This window comes from Meleagris gallopavo, chromosome 8, assembly GCF_000146605.3.
Source record: "Meleagris gallopavo isolate NT-WF06-2002-E0010 breed Aviagen turkey brand Nicholas breeding stock chromosome 8, Turkey_5.1, whole genome shotgun sequence".
NCBI classification, from domain to species: Eukaryota; Metazoa; Chordata; class Aves; order Galliformes; family Phasianidae; genus Meleagris; species Meleagris gallopavo.
Window position 1 is genome coordinate 1,417,976 of NC_015018.2, and position 18,286 is coordinate 1,436,261.

General features: G+C 38.1%; 1 protein-coding gene across 1 annotated transcript; it reads left to right on the forward strand.

Moving 5' to 3' along the window:
- Positions 1-1,003: 1,003 nt before the first annotated feature.
- Positions 1,004-17,562, forward strand: MAT1A (methionine adenosyltransferase 1A). Its single transcript, XM_003207784.4, has 9 exons — positions 1,004-1,334; positions 7,392-7,469; positions 8,284-8,406; positions 10,056-10,168; positions 11,389-11,532; positions 11,850-12,068; positions 15,004-15,186; positions 15,635-15,768; positions 16,818-17,562. Exons 1-9 carry the CDS (start codon positions 1,241-1,243, stop codon positions 16,918-16,920), a joined length of 1,191 nt encoding a protein of 396 aa, XP_003207832.1. The 5' UTR covers positions 1,004-1,240; the 3' UTR covers positions 16,921-17,562.
- Positions 17,563-18,286: the final 724 nt, after the last annotated feature.

An 18,286-nucleotide genomic window follows, 5' to 3' on the forward strand; every position in this document is an offset into this window, starting at 1 on the left:
GAATGATTAAGAGAGTTTAACTCAGTGTTCAATGAAGTAAAGGGAAAATTTGGTTTTGTTAGATCTATAACTTGATCTGAAACTGAGGCTAGAGCAATTTCTGTAAATGAATTAAGAACAAATAAACATTATTATTATTATTATTTTAATATTTGTAATGGTGCAGTAGTGCTGGGCATGGTCTGGGTCTGCCTCATGGGTATGTTTGTATTTTTTTTTTTGTATTCAGACTTACAGACATATATCCACAAAATGCAGTCTGTCTTCATACCTGTCATACTACCGGCATATCCCAGATACTAGCCATCTGACTGAAGTCATTTTTGGTAGTGGAACTGAGTACTGAGTTCTCAGCCGAGGCAGTCAGTCTATTTCTAAGGGTTACAGAATGTAACGTGAGAGTATTATTCAAGAAGAGAATTAAGATGGATCTTAATAGGAGAGAAGGCAGATGAAAACCAGAGCAAAGGTTGAAAGAAGAGGTCTGCATAAACGAGAAATCTGTCATGTGCTGTATCTTATCAAATGTTTCATGTCTCAAACACACGGGAGTAATGAATGAAAATGAAAAAAATATTTCAGGAGACAATTCTACTTTTCCAGAGGTGAAAAAGGAAAAGGAAAATACAGTTAAAGAACACAGAACAAACTTCTTCCAGTCTTTTCTACGAAAGGCATGCATTTACCCTTTTTTAATCTATCCCCGTGAAACCACAACACACGGTTGGAAACACAGCACAGGTCCCAGAATTAGGGGAGAGGCAAAGTGGAGAAGCAGCTGAACTGAACCATCACCAGTACTCCTGGATTACTTCACACTCATTTGAATTCCTACGATACTTAATCTTGCACGGGTTGAATCCAGAGTGTTTCCAAGAACTGAGTTAATTAGTGAAATATCCCCAAATTAACTAACTCCCCTGCCAAGAAATGGGCTCTTCCATTTTCCTCACATGATTTCTAGGCACTTTCACTTTTCCATATATAGGAGCAGCCCAGAGACTGACAGATCAGGCTAGGTAGGGATACAGACTTCAGGCACATGCGTACTCCTTGCATGCATACACAGATACAAGCCCATGCTGATTTCACAGACTAAAATTCGAGTTAGCATTACAGGTAGTGAGTGAACACAGTGGCAGTCCTGCTCAGAAAGAACCTTCGCTTTTAACAGAAGGCACTAAAGGCAGAAATCTTCAACCACTTTTTAAAATAATCCATCAGGAAAAGCATCACAGCCATGAATGGGCCAGTGGATGGTTTATGCGATCACACGCTGGATGATGAAGGAGCTTTCATGTTCACATCAGAATCAGTAGGAGAAGGACATCCAGGTAAGAAGCCACTATGGCAAATGCATTAAAGAAAAAATACTTTCATTGAAATAGAAGTCCGAAGAAGAACGAATCTGCTATTAGTGTTATTATAGAAAGTCTGTTGAACAGGGTGCTTTTTACATTATTTCCATGGGACCTTTCCATATGGACTATAGAACTGCTGCAACTAGAGTTCTTCTAACAGGAGTTTTTGTGCCTTTGCTGGGTGTGTTACCCTGTGGAGGGCAGTGAGGTCCCTTGTTGCTACTCCTTCCTTTTCATCTTATTTGCTTTTTTATTCAGTATTACTGTGTAGGCATTACTGTACCTTTGATAGGCTCAAGTTTCACATATGGATAAGAGCACATAGCTTGCCTCTCAAATTCCATATCCTTATGGGCACTGTGAAACTGTCCTGCATGTAGGCTGTGCTCTAAAACTGTCACCCATAAGCAGTCTATTTTAAAGACTTGAAAAATCAGTGGTCCCTGCATCTGCACACGTCAAGTTGCTGACACGTTTTCTCCCATTTCATTATCCAGGTATTAATGCAATATATGGAATTGCTTAAGCAAATAGTGGGCAGATATTTGCTAAAATGTATGTATGGTCTTTAAAATAGAGATAAGTTCAATTTTATTGGAAACAAATGGTCATCTGCCCAAAACACGTACTTTATGTCAAACGAGTCCAAGGGACAACAGACTGTTTGATGTCCTGAAAAGCATGTTTGTTTTAGAAGGCGGTGTGGCATCAAGTACTTTTCGCTATAGCAAGGTGTTTTTTTTCTTGTGATTATATCGTAAATGGGTGGGATAACATAGAGAACATAAAGGTCAGCAGTGAGAATATAACGTCTGTAATTCTGATACTCCTCTATAATATTAACTTATTAGTGCAGGTCAAGTCTGTGGCTGATGCAATTGAGTCCATTGCTGTCAATTTCAGGTTAAGCAAGTTGGAGTTCTTTCTGATGTAACACCATCAGAAAATGACAACCATATTCAGTCCTTCGTCCGTAAGTCCATCTCAAATTTGTGTATAATTACATCCAGCAACCACAGAACAACATGGCTGCGTATGAGAAATAGCATGCTATAAGGTGATCTTAAATTGGCAGTGATTTTTTTGAAGATGACAGGTCACAACTGATGCTATTCTGATCATTTTTTAATATCTTTGAGGTTGTAACAGGTAAGTCTCAGAATAGGAAGATAAACAGTTCAGCTCAGTCCCCAGGTTTTTATTTGTCCCTTAGCTTCTTTTCTTTATCAGGTCCCTTTTTGTCTTGGTTCCTGCGTTAGAATATGACCCAGGTTTCAGTTGTTGCTTACATTTTCTTCTTTATTTCCAACCACTCTACTGGCTCTCTGTGGGTCTTCTTTTAAGCCCTGTGAACGTTGTCCATCTCTGAAACACCTGCCAGGCCTTTGGCAAAATGTTACCACCAGTGAGATTTGTGAACATCGTCTCATCTGCCAGAGACTGCTGGATCGCTCTGAGACACATACACCCAAAGAGCTTTATTGCAGAGGAGAGAGTATAAAGTTGACATTTACTCTAACTTTTTCGGTGGTGTTTTTTCCTAAAAAGTATACATTTTGATATACACCTATGAGAAAAGAAATACCCAGATTTTCCAGACCAAGTATAACAGGATAACAGTAAATAACTCTGGGTGTTCCTGATCACGGTCCAGCAACAGGTCTTATTGGTCTCAGCAACAGGTCTAGTTTCTAATAGCAAATTGTCTTTTACAACCTGACCTAATGACGTTTTCCTGTCTGTGGTTTTACATAGACGTGAGGATATACCCTTAGCTTTTTGTCACCCAGTAAAATCTTGATTGTTTCTTAAAACTGGGACCAGTGCTTGAGGCTGTAGTTGGGCTTTTGATTATGCTATCAGTAGTGCCAGAAGTTTATTAGGAGTTTTGAGTACCTCTGTTTGCTATCAATGGATAATTTTCATGTTCCTGATTACTTCCTTTCTGCATGTGATAGCATAATTTTGCTCAAAGGCATTATGTGAAGATCCCGAACCAGATCCTTGTCTGGTAGAAATCTGAGTTGTTCTGATTATATTAGTTGAGTTGAATGCTCTCACATATACCTTCATGATAAACAAAGCGGAAGAAATTAAATGCTTACTTGTTTGTGTATAAAGACAACAGCCTTGTATCTGTACAGTGCTTTTGAGCTGTGTGTAATTAAGAAGCCTAAGTTCTGTAGAAGTAGGTAAATAGCTGGCAGTGATTAATATACACAGGCATTATATGTGCTTCCCAAAGAAAAAAATCCACAGAAGTCTGTTTATCCCATCTTCTCAGACCCACTTCTTCAAAATGATTTGAGCATAAAGTTTTGAACTCCCTTCCAGAAGGTCTTTAATCCTGGCATTTAGCAGGGCAAATTCCAAACTCTCTGCAGGGAGGCTTACACAGAACCTCCTCCTTTCCGACGTAATAAAAGCACATGAATAACAGATTTTCTTTTCTTAGCTGTTTTTTGTCATTTCTTCACTTTGCTTCACAGAACTGTAAGGGTTGGAAGGGACCTCTGAAGATCATCTAGTCCAACCTCTCTGATAAAAAAATATATATGTATAAATATATATACATATATATAAATATATATAAAATAGGTCCTCTCTTCATCCAGGAGAAGTGCGTCTGTGCTGCACAATGGTTTCGTTGTGCTTTGAAAGGCACTGTATGTTACTCTGACCCACAATGTCTTAGAGGTGCCAAACTATTTAGAATTAATTCCTTCCCCTTTCTGGCATGGCACCAGGTGGATTTGTCTGCACACAGAATGTCATTCAGCTTTGCAGTAAGTATTAGAAATATGAGAGAAAACACTTGCTAAAAGCACGCTCAGACTATTAACCGTATTAAAAAAATGTTTATGCCAATATTCACAAAAGAAAAATCACCCCCCAAACCTTTTCCCTCAAAAAATCAGAAAGTGCAGATCATTCCAGTCAGCTGATGCTCACGTGTCTGATGTAATAATTCAGTAAATTGCGTATTGAACAAGAGAACATGTAAGAAAACCTGTTTTAACAGCGCAGCAGTGTTAATACTGAAGTGTGGATGCAATGGACTGCAGTGGACTGCAATGGAAATGGGTACTCCTCAAGAGTATTTTAAGGAAGGAAAAACAGTGGAATTCAGCTATTCAAAGTCTTTCCAATGAAACTTGGTTTTGGTAGAAAGCTCATTTTTCAGTGACGTGCTCAAGATAGGCATCTGCATTATGAATTTTTAATTTTTCACAAGAAGATCCTGAGAATTGCTCAGTTTACTGTATTTTGAATACATAATTTCACCTTCGAGTGCTGTTGACATAAATAAAGTATTAAAACTTGTGCTACCCAAAGTTATTTTGACGATCACAGGTTTTTAAGAAAATGAACCTTACCTTTTGAAATGTTTGATGCTTATGATATTTACTGCATGATTAAAGCTAGAAGTGTGGTAGTACCTGTTTGCAGTTTCAAAGAGTGAAGCTTTTTTGAATTAAAGTTTTGGTTGTTGCTGTTCATAGGTTTTATTTTTGATGAATGTATGGAGAGTCCTGAGAACTGTCTTCAGTTAAAGAGCATTTCTTTTTTAAGGAGATAACACTTATAACTGTTGTGCTGTTAATGTATTCTAGATTTACATAATAAACTTCTAGTCAACTATGCAAAACAGTTTGGAGATCCTTCCAATCAGTGGAGATCACCTTTGTTGTTGAATACCTTCTTTACTTTACAATTTGGCAGCTTAACATTTCAGTAGGGTTTATCATCAGACGCATTCATCCCTTTTATAGCTATCAAAAGCTGCTTCTTTGGCTAGCTGGCATCTCCGCCACAAGGCTGGCTCTGTGGAGTGATTGGATTTCTAGATGAGAATTCACAGTTATCTAATATCTTCCTGTTCTGTCAAGAAATCCTTAGGCTAGGCATTGTTTTTGCAGTATCTATCTTACTGGATAGCAATTCACTATGTGAATTTAAAGTTTAAAAAAAAAAAAAAACCCCACAACCATATTCTGTCACATTCAGCAGCTATAAGAGAGCTGTGACAGTTGAGATGATAAATTTAAATAACAGAATGAAAAGCGCACAAAGCCTGCTAAGCATCACTAAAAATAGAAATGCCGGGTTTTATTTTACATTAGAGACCTTTACTAATAGACATATGTGTTAAGCAGCTGATCATCCTGCTTGATTTCTCATTTGAATCGTGATGGCTGCCTCTGTGTGTGTCAATGAAAGTACCTAACTGCACTAGGACTGTTGGTTCTTGCACCAGCCATCCATTTTTGAATGAACTACCAAAATGACCTATCTTAATCCAAAATCAGACCATCAGCATGGTATTATAAATTACTCTAATTGATTTTTTCAATGATTTAAATTCTCATGTGCATCAGAGGGGATTACTGGTAGAAATTTTACACAGATAATGAAGTTTCATCCAACAAGTCTTCAAACACGCCACTAAAAAAACCACGGTTGAATTCCATTCCTACCTTTTAAAAAGCTATTCAATTTTTAACCAGAGTCTTGAAGGAACCATGCATACTACACAGCTCTATATGAATGGCTTCAGTGGTTCCTTACTCTTAAGATTTGACTTTTTCAGTCTTTATTTGTGTTTCTCTAATCTCCAGCTCTCAACATTGTTGTCCATCGGACAGAAACTCTTCTCAGCATATTACCCTTCAGGATTTTAAAGCCCCATCCAGTACCCATTTGGATTTCCTGGGGTAGCTTACCTTTCCTTCGGCCTTTCAGAACTAAGTTGAGCTTGAATGATTTCATCCTGTAAGATATTTTTTTCCTGATTTTGAGACATTTTTCTCAATCCACCTACTATAGCTAACGATCCCTTGAGACATTTCAGGGGCGTTCTAGTTCAGAAATCAATTTCAGCCCACAAAATCTACGTAAAGTTCTTTGTACTGGGTAGGTGCTGCTAATGAAATGAAGATGAATTAGCCATAGGGATTATTTCCGTTCTTGAGTTTTTTGGGAAGATTGCATTCAATAAGCAGTATGTCACATATAAGGAGCTTTAACTAATATGGGACATTGTCATCTCATGCAGATGAAGATATGCTTCATGGGGGACAAGAACAGGGAGAAATGTTTTTCCTGCCATATAAACTTTCTGTGGTGAAAAAAGACTTCACAGGTTTCTTAATTATTTGGAGTTTGCTGCAGGACCTGCACTAAGAAGGTTATCCTGTCTTAGTTACTCTGTTGTCACAACATTAAAAAACAAGTATTTTCATCTATAATTTTTGCTTTAATGCTTGAAAATATGGCTTTATTGTCTAGTAAAAAATGGAAAATTTGAAGAGAGCAAGCATTTTAATCAAAGTCCTGCTACCTTTGTCCCTAATCTTCCTGAGCAACGCTCATTTGGACTTCTAAATAAATTACAAGAATAGCATCTGATTCCTGTTTGGTAATTTAGTAATTTAGTAATTTAGTAATACATGCTCCATTCTTGAGAGGCAGAACGTTCAAATGCGTCTTACCTTTACTAATCATCTTTTGTATTCATTCTTTTCATACTGAAGTGATTAATACGTGCAATAACACTGGCATATTGGTTATCTGTGATCTAAACTCTTCATCAGGCTTTATCAGCGGCCTTCTTCAGGTACACTGTAACTTTCTGCTGGTGAGATGGAAGTTAGTGGTAGAATATCACCTTCTTTTTATCATACTGCTCCTGTGGACTGTGTGCTGTAGTGGTTGTGGTGGTGGAGAAGAGGCAGGGAGTAAAACCTCTTAGCCTCTCAGGTAACTCATAACAGAACTCTATGCATAACACACTTGTTTCACAGTGATTTGAAGTTATAAGTAGTATTAGTTTATGACTAGTAAGTACATTCCTTGTTTGATCTATCTATTTGTCTTGCTTTCGTGATATTGCATGTGACTTTCTATCTACTTTGCTTAAATACTTCAATAATAAGCAACGTAAGAATTCCTGTCTATCCAAACAGATGCAAAGAGTCTGTGTTTTGTATTGAGATTCCTGTTTTGAACAACAGTTTTAATGCCTTGCAGATAAAATCTGTGATCAAATCAGCGATGCTGTATTAGATGCCCATCTTAAACAGGATCCAAATGCCAAAGTTGCTTGTGGTAAGTCGTTTGCTGCATTGCTTTCAGCCACTGTTCTTTTACTGTTAATATGTTGGCAGAGCTTGGTGTCACGTGCTAAGTCATTTTATTCTCAAAAACTGTATGAAGAACATAGTCCTCAAGAGAGTGAGAGATGAGAAGAAACAGCAGAAGTTCATATAAAGGCTGTAGCAGCTGTAGGTAGTAACTTCCAGAAGGGTAGGATAGTTAATTTTCTGTGTGGACTGAATATTCTGAGGAGAAATACATTGGATTTCATCATTCAATATTTGAATGCCTTTCTAAACAGTACATTTTTATGTTTAATAAAGTACTAATTTTCCAGTCTTAGTCCCCATGACTGCTTATTATCTCTTCAGAAAGAGTTGTACCATCATTCCTCAGCTAATTTTCTCAGTTCTTTTAACTAAACCTCAGCTTCAGATTTCTCCTTGGGCCGGAGGCAAGTTCTCAGAACAGTTGGTCACTGATGAGAATTATTTAACTTCACTGTGTGTCTTACAATGATTAAGTGGTCATAGAAATCCTGGTTTAATACTACATTTCCCTGAATAACTTTAAATATAACTCAGTTATGCTGAATGCTTGAGTTTTATGTTTTTGAGTTGGACATAATTGACTTTTTCATGCTTTCACCCATGTGGTAAAGAAATTGGCTGCAGGAGATAAATATTGCAAAAAATATGCCTAAAAAATACTAAGATGGTATATAACTGATAGATTTCTCTAAATCACCATAATCACAAACATAGTTAATTGTCTTATTGGGCTGATTATTCTGCTACTGTAATGCTGTTTTCATCTCTGTTTTCAGAGACAGTATGTAAAACAGGAATGGTGTTGCTCTGTGGAGAAATCACATCTCATGCTATTGTGGATTACCAGAGAGTAGTCCGAGATGCAATTAGACACATTGGCTATGATGACTCAGCTAAAGGTTGGTGGAAAAACTCCTGAAATCCTTAAAGAGCAAGCAGTAGGCAACTGCAAACCAGGTCAGTTAGCACTTCTTTATGTGGGCTTTAGCAAGCCTGATAAAAACTCAATATCCTGTGTGAAAGCTGCTTACGTGGTGCTACGTGAAACACTTTCTGGCTTTATCCCAGTAAGTAGAAAAAAAAAAAACATTGTATGTTTGTTAAAACTGAAAAGGAGTGGGCAGAATATACTTTGAACTGTGAACCCGAGCCACAGAATCTACCACTAACGTAAACTTGTGAGAACTTGAATCTGCTATGTGGCAAGGTGGTAGATGCGTCTTGGTGGGAAAACAGGGAAGAAGAAACTTAGGTTTATTATTACATGTATATACTATGGTGGCATCCAGAATTACTGGGAGACTCTCACTGTGCAAAGCATTCTGAACAAAACACTGAGGAGCATGCAGTCCAAGTCAGATTTGTGTCTTGTAAAATGATAAAAAAGACAAAACGACGTAAACACCAGACTTATTCTACTACTGGATTTGCCACTAATTTCTTAGTATGATACAGATATTCCAAGCATACTGTATATATACAATAATTGTACCTTTCCTGGGCTTTTATTTAAAAACTGTTGTTAGCTGCAATCCTTTTATAGCTGTATAATTTCCAGAGAGATTGTTGTAGGAGAGAATCACAGCAGCACATCTGCAGGTTGCCTCCATCACGACACAGCAGCAGGATTCTCAGAATATACTGGCTAATCGATTAGTTCATAAATCTGATTTTTATATTTACTGCCAAAATTATAAGGGCAGATGCAGTGAAAAACAGTTGCTATATGGAAGTAGAGGTGAAGATAAAACAATTGCACACTGACACACAGTTTTCATCTCGTTATAGCCTATTTAAAAGAGGGTGATGAGGATTCTTCAAGTGGATCATATGCATATGGACATGTATATGTGATTTATTAACTGAATGTTAGCAGCAGTTACACTTCTAGGAAAGGCTAAATTTGGAGAAATACAAATTATTCTTAATATACCCTAGGGAAAGATGGAAAACTTTGCTACAGTTGTATATAAGTCTTTGAATTTCTTTTTAAAATCTTCCTTTTGGTCTTTGAATGTAATGTAAAGTAATCTCCCATTTCCAGCTTTTCTGTGAGACTCAAATCTGTTTTTTCTCTCACATGAACTCTTACGAGAGATTTAGGTACATAACACTGCTTTGCATGTATTATATCAGAAAGCAAGTTCTTCAACCGCTGAAAACATCAGCTCATAGGAATTTATACAGAGGTTTTTAATACTGTTTGTTTGGGAGAGGCTTATCATTTACTTTTTTGTTTTTACTACTTATCTCCAGTTAGCTATTCCTAACTGGCACAGGGTGCCAATGCAAGAGAAAACAAACAGTAACAATCAATAAAGGCAATCCTGCCTAACCTACCACCTCTGCCACCAAATTAAGGTCTATTGACAAAAGTTTATCAAGAAATAGCAGTTAGATTATGAATTCTAAATGTGGTATCCTTCAGAATGAAAATTCTGTTCTCTGGTTCTGTATTACTGTCTATTGAGTCCAATTCCTGGTTCCACACAACTGTGACAGACAAAAAATTATTTGTCACTATTCTTTGTTTTTTTTTTTCAACTAGGTTTTGACTACAAGACCTGCAATGTTTTAGTGGCACTGGAACAGCAATCACCTGATATTGCCCAGGGAGTTCATTTACACAGGGATGAAGAGGATGTTGGTGCTGGAGATCAGGTAGATGTGACGTCACACCTGATATATCCAAAACGTTTGAATGGAAAGAGAATACCTCATATTATTACTGTGTTTTCTAAAACAAAACCCATCTGAAGATCTGCACATTTCTAGCTCGGTCTAGCCCAGAATAAAAAAAAAAAACATATCCTTATTGAATCAGTTGGAAGTATTTTGCAGGCAGGCTTTTTGCTGTTTTTTATTATGGCAGTCCACATAAGCCAGGAGAGTTCTGTCTGTAGTAGTGAGGATGCAGTCTGTAGACCCTCACAAAGGTTTTTGCTTACGTTTCTTGTATTTTTGTTGACTGGCTTTGGACGCCTCTGACCATTCATCTTGCAGCCAGACTTGTTTTGTAAGATGAAATAAACAAAGGACCTTTGCACTTTCACAAAGCTCTTGAGATTTTACGCAGCAAAAAATTAGGCAATGTTTCAACTGTCTGCAGCATTAGTAAAATGAAGGCAAATATGCCAGAGTACTTTTAATTCTCTCTTATTTCCCAGAGGCAGAGATCTGTTTTATTATAATAGGTATTCCACATAATTAAAGTTGTCCAAGCTCCATTTCTGTGAGCTAAATAACATGTGTAGATAATTACAGTGTGTTCCCAGGAGAAAGATGCTAACATAAAAACTCCATAATCTGACGGATGCCTGTATGAATGAGTTTAACATTTACAGTAGGTATCATTAGTAGTAATATCTAGTTTATAACGATGCTGTTGAGGACCATAAATGGGGATATCGGAGTCCAGGAGCCAAGCTAATACTGTTTTAAAAAAAAAACAAACAACAAACCCTGCGGACAAAAATTAAAATGCTTTTATGCTGTCATGAGGACAAAGGACTACAAAAGACAAAGAAGGTTTCTGATTTTCTTTAGCACTTGTGTGGTCTCCTTTCCCATTGCATCTGAATAGCTACCAGTCATTATTTCTGTATCACCACATATGCTGTGATTTCTCATTTTTGTTTGGGTTTCCAACTGAACATGTAAACCTTCAGGACTTCTGTGAAGAATCCGTGGAACACGGTTTGTTTCTCATTTCACTATAGCATGTTGGAACCTGATCAGAATTTAGGCTTCTTAGATCGCAACGTGAAATAGTAGAAAGTAAACCTGAGGGTGCTGTTTGCTCTTCGTTTCAGATGAAATCTCATCGCCTTCGGTTCTGGTGCTTTTTAACAGTGATTGAAGTCTCTTCTCTCCTCCTGTAGGGTTTGATGTTTGGTTATGCAACGGATGAAACAGAGGAATGTATGCCTCTAACAATTATTCTTGCTCATAAACTGAATGCCAGGTTAGCAGAGCTGAGGCGCAGCGGGGAGCTTCCTTGGCTGAGGCCTGACTCCAAAACACAGGTAAAAGTTGCTGTCATTCCGGTTTCTCTCCTTTACAACAAAGTAAACCAATCAGTTACTGATAGTCCTTGAAAATCATCCCATTTCACTTCTCTAAAACGTTATATATTTTTAAAGAAAAAATAAAAGGCGCTCAGAGCACCAAAGTTGCTACTGGATAAGGTACAATTAGCAGGCAAAGAGTTACCACTTCTTATGATAGCCTGCTTGACCATTAGAAAATGGTCAGCTTGCATCAGACTGCGAGAAGCACTTAACTATTTTTCCAGGAAATAAATGTATTTTGTTGTTTATTTCCTTCTCCCTGCTTTGCTCAGGTCACTGTTCAGTACATTCAGGAGAACGGAGCAGTCATACCAGTGCGTGTTCATACCATTGTGATCTCAGTACAGCACGATGAAACCATTTCACTGGAGAATATGCGCAAAACCCTGAAGGATCGTGTGATTAAAGCTGTCGTCCCTGCAAAATACTTGGATGAGAGAACTATTTATCACCTTCAGCCTAGTGGGCGTTTTGTTATTGGAGGGCCTCAGGTTTGCATTTGTTTTGATGGTTCTATCAGCTTGTCATCCCCAGTGTTTGTGTGCCTTAACAGAGATGTTCAGCTAGCCTAGCAATCCACTCTAAATTGTGAGAAGCAAGCTGTCTAGTGCAAGTTCTGACTGTGGCTGTAGGTGGGAGAGGCACTCAGAGTTTTGGGTGCTGTATTCCAAAGTAAGCTTCGAGGGCACAGTTGCATCATTGTCTGTGTTGTAACTTAGGCAGATAAGCTGAGTCAAATTTAATATCAAACATAGAAGCCCAGCTCTGGGTTTCCTAGGCCTGAATCCAACACTGTATGAGACAAACAAACCATTCTCATGGAAAGCATTCCTCACAAAGAGATGGACAACAATAGGTTTACATCTTTTACAATGAACGTAATCTTCAGACCTATATAGTCCTGTCCCACACCAGTGAGAGCTGAGGTGCTCATCTATTCTCAAAATCCACATCCCTGGAGGCATTCAAGGCCAGGCTGGATGTGGCTCTGGGCAGCCTGGGCTGCTGGTTGGTGACCTGCACGTAGCAGGGGGTTGGAACCAGATGGTCATTGTGGTCCTTTTCAACCCAGGCCATTCTATGATTCTGTGACAGGCTGTTCTGGTGAGAAAGCTAATGTTGCTTTTGCTTTATCTGGACAACATGGGAACTAGGAGGGATAATTTAATCTCACACTTGAATAAGTCGAACAGAAATTTCACACTCTGTAGGACTGGGATTCTTGAGATTAAGTTTTTGAAAACAGTTTCACTGCATGCTCTAAGTTCTTGCCTCTGTCACAGCAAAATTTCAAAGCCCCTTCCTGAAATTAGATTGACGTTTGCAGCAACTGCAAATAAACTTTTGTGGTTGTTATCATTCAAATTCATCCATTTACTAAAGTTTGCCAGAGGTATTTCTGTGGCTCCACGTCTTTACATTAGTGCCATAGAACAGGCAGGAAAGCGTTGAAGTTGGTGATTGTTGTACAGTATTTTTGTGTAGCTGAATCGATCATAGCACTGTAATTGTGTATTGTTGATGTTTTAGACTACAGAAAAAATGGACTGAACTGTAACTAGGAGAAGAAAAAATCAACCTGTGGAGCAATCATAGCTACAAGCTAAGATGACAACCACACATACAAAATTTTGAGAGCACTCAAGTGTATCCATTTAAAAATGTAGTATTACTACTTGTAAGCCAACCAGAAATCTCTTGTTGGAAACTGTATTTTTTTTTTTAATGTTTGCACATTATGTCGCAGTGTGTGTTTGCAGCTTTTTGAACCTAGGATAAGCTTACTTAGTATGGGTCAGTCTGCTTGCATGTCTGCGGCCTTACAATCGCTATCATCAGAGGGCTTGTGCAATTTATGATAGCATTGTGGCAATAAAAAAAACAAAACATTTCCTCATCTGTTCCATCTTCAGCTTCCCAGGTACCAGTAAGTTTTGTTTTTAACAAAGAAAGCTAAGGAAGTATGTCTTAAACTTCATCTCAGTTTATCTAAGGATGAAAATTAAGTCTCACTTTGGATTTTCCCATTGTTTCCAAGTCCAGTGATAGCTTGAACTCTGTGCTTGTTTTTACTGGCGTCACAGATTTCCCAACAGCATCACCTGATGGTGATGTGAGGACGTTACAGCTCTCCTTAAAGCGTCTCCTTAAAGCAGGCTTTATTTGCACACTTGCAGCCCCTTGAAAAATAAATTTTTCTACGTATACTTTTTACCAGTCCATTTCTCTTCCTCTCAGTCAGTTCTGCAGTCAACTCATCATGGCATGTAAGGTATTCTCACTGCACCCATCTGTGCTGTCAGAAATTAAGGTTTTAGTCAAATTATAAGAAACCCAAAAGGTTCCTTCATATTAAGTTCTTAACAGAGTGGAAAAAATAGTGCCAAAGGTTTTCTCCTGTGTGTGTGTTTAGTCTTTCTAAGAACAACTTTGGCTTTCCCCTTGTTTGCTATGCAAACATTCCAGCAGTTGAATTTCACTAGCATGATATTCTCTACAAAAAGAATTTCAAGCCTGCCCGTACAGGTGAAGGCTCAATGTCAAATGTTTAAGCATTTATTAGGTTTGGGGTCAGACAACTAGTCAGGAAAAGATCTGTAAACTGAGATAGAATAAAAATCCAAAGTACTTGTAAGTATGCAATCAAGATAGCTTTAACTGCCTATTCTTCCATACCCATTGTCTACAGTTTAAATAAGTGTATAAATAAAGTGAAGCTGGACCTGTGTTTCTAGCACAGAAACTGTCTGACAGTTTCTGTAATGACACAGCATCAGAAGTGTTGAGTGTCAGCCTCCGTGTAATGGTGTATAAGATTGCATAGGCATATCTTGCAATGGTAAATAATAATTAGATCACATATTAGTCACACAACTTCAGATTTTGTCCAAAGACATGGAAAACCAGTCTATTTATATGTATGTTTTTTAACCTAGCATAAAGTCTCTCAGTGGTTCAAATACGGCATGTACTTTGTGAGCAATACACCGTATTCAGTTTGAATGTTGTAAATAGGTCACTTTTAAAACAAGGTTCCCATATTGTTCCTATACTTTCAAAACAAGCACTGAATGCTCTCACTACCTAGGTGTGATATGTTTTGTCTGATTACCAAACACCATTTATGACTGGGTTGTCTTAGAATCTGCCTTTAAAAAACATTTATAGCCTCTGTTGCAACACAGAATCACAGAATTGTAGGGGTTGGAAGGGACCTCTAGAGATCATCGAGACCAACCCCCCTGCCAAAGCAGGTTCCCTACACCAGGTAACACAGTGAGATGAGTTCATCCCTTCAGCTATCACACAATAATCCACAACCGGAGAACTTCCTCATACATTATAGTCTTCCGAAGACTGCATAGCCTTGTTTCAGAGTTATAATAAGATGCCTTGTAAAGTGGCCCAATTCTTTTACTGATTCAGGGTGATGCTGGTGTTACTGGTCGAAAGATCATTGTGGATACGTATGGCGGTTGGGGAGCCCATGGAGGTGGTGCCTTCTCTGGCAAAGACTACACAAAGGTGGACCGATCAGCTGCGTACGCAGCCCGTTGGGTGGCCAAGTCTCTTGTGAAAGCTGGTCTCTGTCGTCGCGTTCTGGTTCAGGTATGGTTTGTTATTAGTGCTGATCTTTTCAAAAAGCTTGTTCCTTTCCAGCTTTACCTCAAATAAACATCATACAAGACACTGTACTACAAGCTGTCTTGGTGATGGACTGGGGGAGTAGAAAGACTTCCTGACAGACCCGTTACAGCTGCTTGAAGCTGGCCCTTTTTGCTTAGCTTCCCCTTTATTGACTATTTTTTCCAGATATTCACTGAGCTTAACCATTTGATTCTTACTGTCATGGGGACAAGCGTTGGTAACAAAGAAAAAAGTTATCCAGAAACTTCAGTGTTTTCAAAGATTATTTTCTCTGCAAATACAGATAGTGCCAAAACATGCCATAGTCTTCCTAAGAAGGCTCTTGAATCTTTTCTAGGATCTTTTGCTTACTCTTGCCCACTGAAGCACCATGCTTATTTGTTAACTATGGTGTATTTTTTTTCCATAGGTTTCTTATGCCATTGGAGTAGCTCAACCACTCTCAATTTCACTATTCACTTACGGAACCTCCCAAAAAACAGAGAAAGAGCTGCTGGACATCGTGCACAAAAACTTCGATCTGCGGCCTGGAGTCATTGTCAGGTATGAAAACAGAAAGATGTGGAAACACCTTGAAAATCACATCCTAGAACTGCTTTTTTGCAGAACTGGTAGATATTGCAGTGTGATAACAATTCCACTAAGCCAGCACAGAATTGTTCTGTGCACTTCTAAAGAGACCTTTGGTCAGACTGCACAGCTGATAGCTTTGATGTAGCACCAGCATACCACATATTTTAAAATGACTGATGTTGTTTTCAAGTTTCATATATTTGCAGCCTTAGACCAAATATACTAAATGGAATTGATATATGAAAGCTATAACATGATGGAAAGCACAGCAACAACAGCACAATAGCAAAACCCCAAGCTACAGCAAAAGAGAATATACTGAAATGTGACCGAGATGGACACAGAAGCAAAGAAAAAAAGCTACTTACCTTTGCAAAACTTCAGATATATAGGGATCTCTAACAAGATCCATTTGCTTCTCCTGCCAATCCTTAAATGAGGGCTAGGAAGGGGTGGATCCTGGCTCCAGCCCCGCTAGTCACTCAGCTGCATTGAGTGCACCTTGAGCTCCCCTGAGTTGGTCCTGCCTTCCCACCATGTGCTCCATCACTGTTTCAAGCTGTGACTTAGCATTTCTGCTACAATATAAAATATTTTTTACCTTATTTTGCTATGAAAAAGAAATAGGTTTTATTTTATGAAATAAGTGGGATGTACTTCTTCTTTTCTATTAAAACTCATTATTCTCAATAATAAGAACATTTTCTGTAGCCCTAAGGGAGTTCACATATATGTTTTGTTGTTAGTTGTATCATTTGGGTACATTATGCGTTGCCAGCAGGTCAAGGGAGGTGCTCCTCTGCCTCTACTCTGCCCTGCCGAGACCACATCTGGAATTCTGTGATTCTGTGACTCAGTTTACATTTGGACACAATCACTGATATGTTTACATCTTTAGAATATGCTTCCTAGGTGGAAGTTATGAACTGGATATCTATGTCAGATTTTATTGATAAGTACTATGAATATTATATGGTGAAGATTTATTATTATTATTTTTTTTTTAATTATTCACACAGGGATTTGGATCTAAAAAAGCCCATTTACCAGAAGACTGCATGTTATGGTCACTTTGGAAGAAATGAATTCTCATGGGAGGTGCCTAAAAAACTTGTGTTTTGACCCTTGCCATCTATCTTTAAAAACATTAAGGAAGAGAAGTTCACTAAGACGAAGGTGCTTCCAAAAATCAAATTTGACAGCTTTGTATTCAACCAAAGGAATTTTAGATTTTAAATGGAAAGAAAGGAAAGGAGATTGATTTTTTTTTTTTAGCCCTCAGTGTCCTTCATTATCTAAAATGTACAAGACAGAATCTTGTTTTTAATCAACACATGATAACAAAACACAGTTTACTTATTATTGCTGCTCCATTGGTTCCTTTGACAAAGGCCAAATATGACTCAGGTACTCAAACCAATGGCTGAACCGCAAACCTTTCATGGGCAAAGGAATGGATGACTTTCCCAACTGACTAAGGATCAGCAGATCTCTTACCTCTAATTAGACAATGGGAAATTCTGGGGTCCAATTTCCTTACTGGAGTTAGCACTGCATACAGCTGGGGGTTGCTTTGATGGGAGAAGGCTGGATGTCACATAACTGTATCTTGGCCTCTTTAGTGGAAGATATTACCAGATACATAATATTTAAATCTTCTTCACCAAGTATGTGCTGTTACTGTTGTGTTTCGATTACCTGTGTTTTTGAAACGTGTTCTCCTACAAAACAATCATACAATAAAAAGCTTTTTCCTACCATGCATGTGAGGGTGTCTCTTTCTGTTTTCTAACATTACAGTATAATAGTCCTCTCCTCTAATACTCTTGTTGGATTTTTGTTTATTAACGTGATTAAATTTTAATAGCTTTTGGAGTTGTGATTTGAATTTATATTTCACTACATTCGTGATTATTGTTTAGTCCTTCTCATTAATAGAAACTTGAAAAGGTATTAAACTGTTATGTTTGCCCTTGACAGTATTCTCTAAAGTAATATTTGCTCCCAAATGTCAGGTTTATTGCATAGCATATTATATTTTATCTAAATTTGAAGTAAAATAAAAAATGCAGAGAAATAACTGCAGAACATCAGAAAAACACATATACTACGTGGTTAAAATTTGAACCACTGGCCTCTCCAGCAGTCTCTCATCAAAGAACTAACCACTAGATGGCTGTGCGTCCCTCCGCAGCTGAGGGAGCAAGTCTGTGTAGAAAGCAGTCGGCATTTGTGCAGGTACTCAGCTGCTAAATCTGGGTACCTGCATCCTCACTGCTGCTGGAGATGGTGGCTGCTTTGCCTCGTACCATTTCTGGGTACCTGGTGAGTACGATGGGTTAGTTGTGACTGGAACTGATGACAAGGACGTTGTTGCTGTGCTACTGCATTATATTGTTCTAGAAAGTAACAGAGTAAGTAAATTGTTTGCAAAGGACCACAAATTAATCCCAGGCTTGTTTAGTTCAGGAAGACATGGGACCTCTAT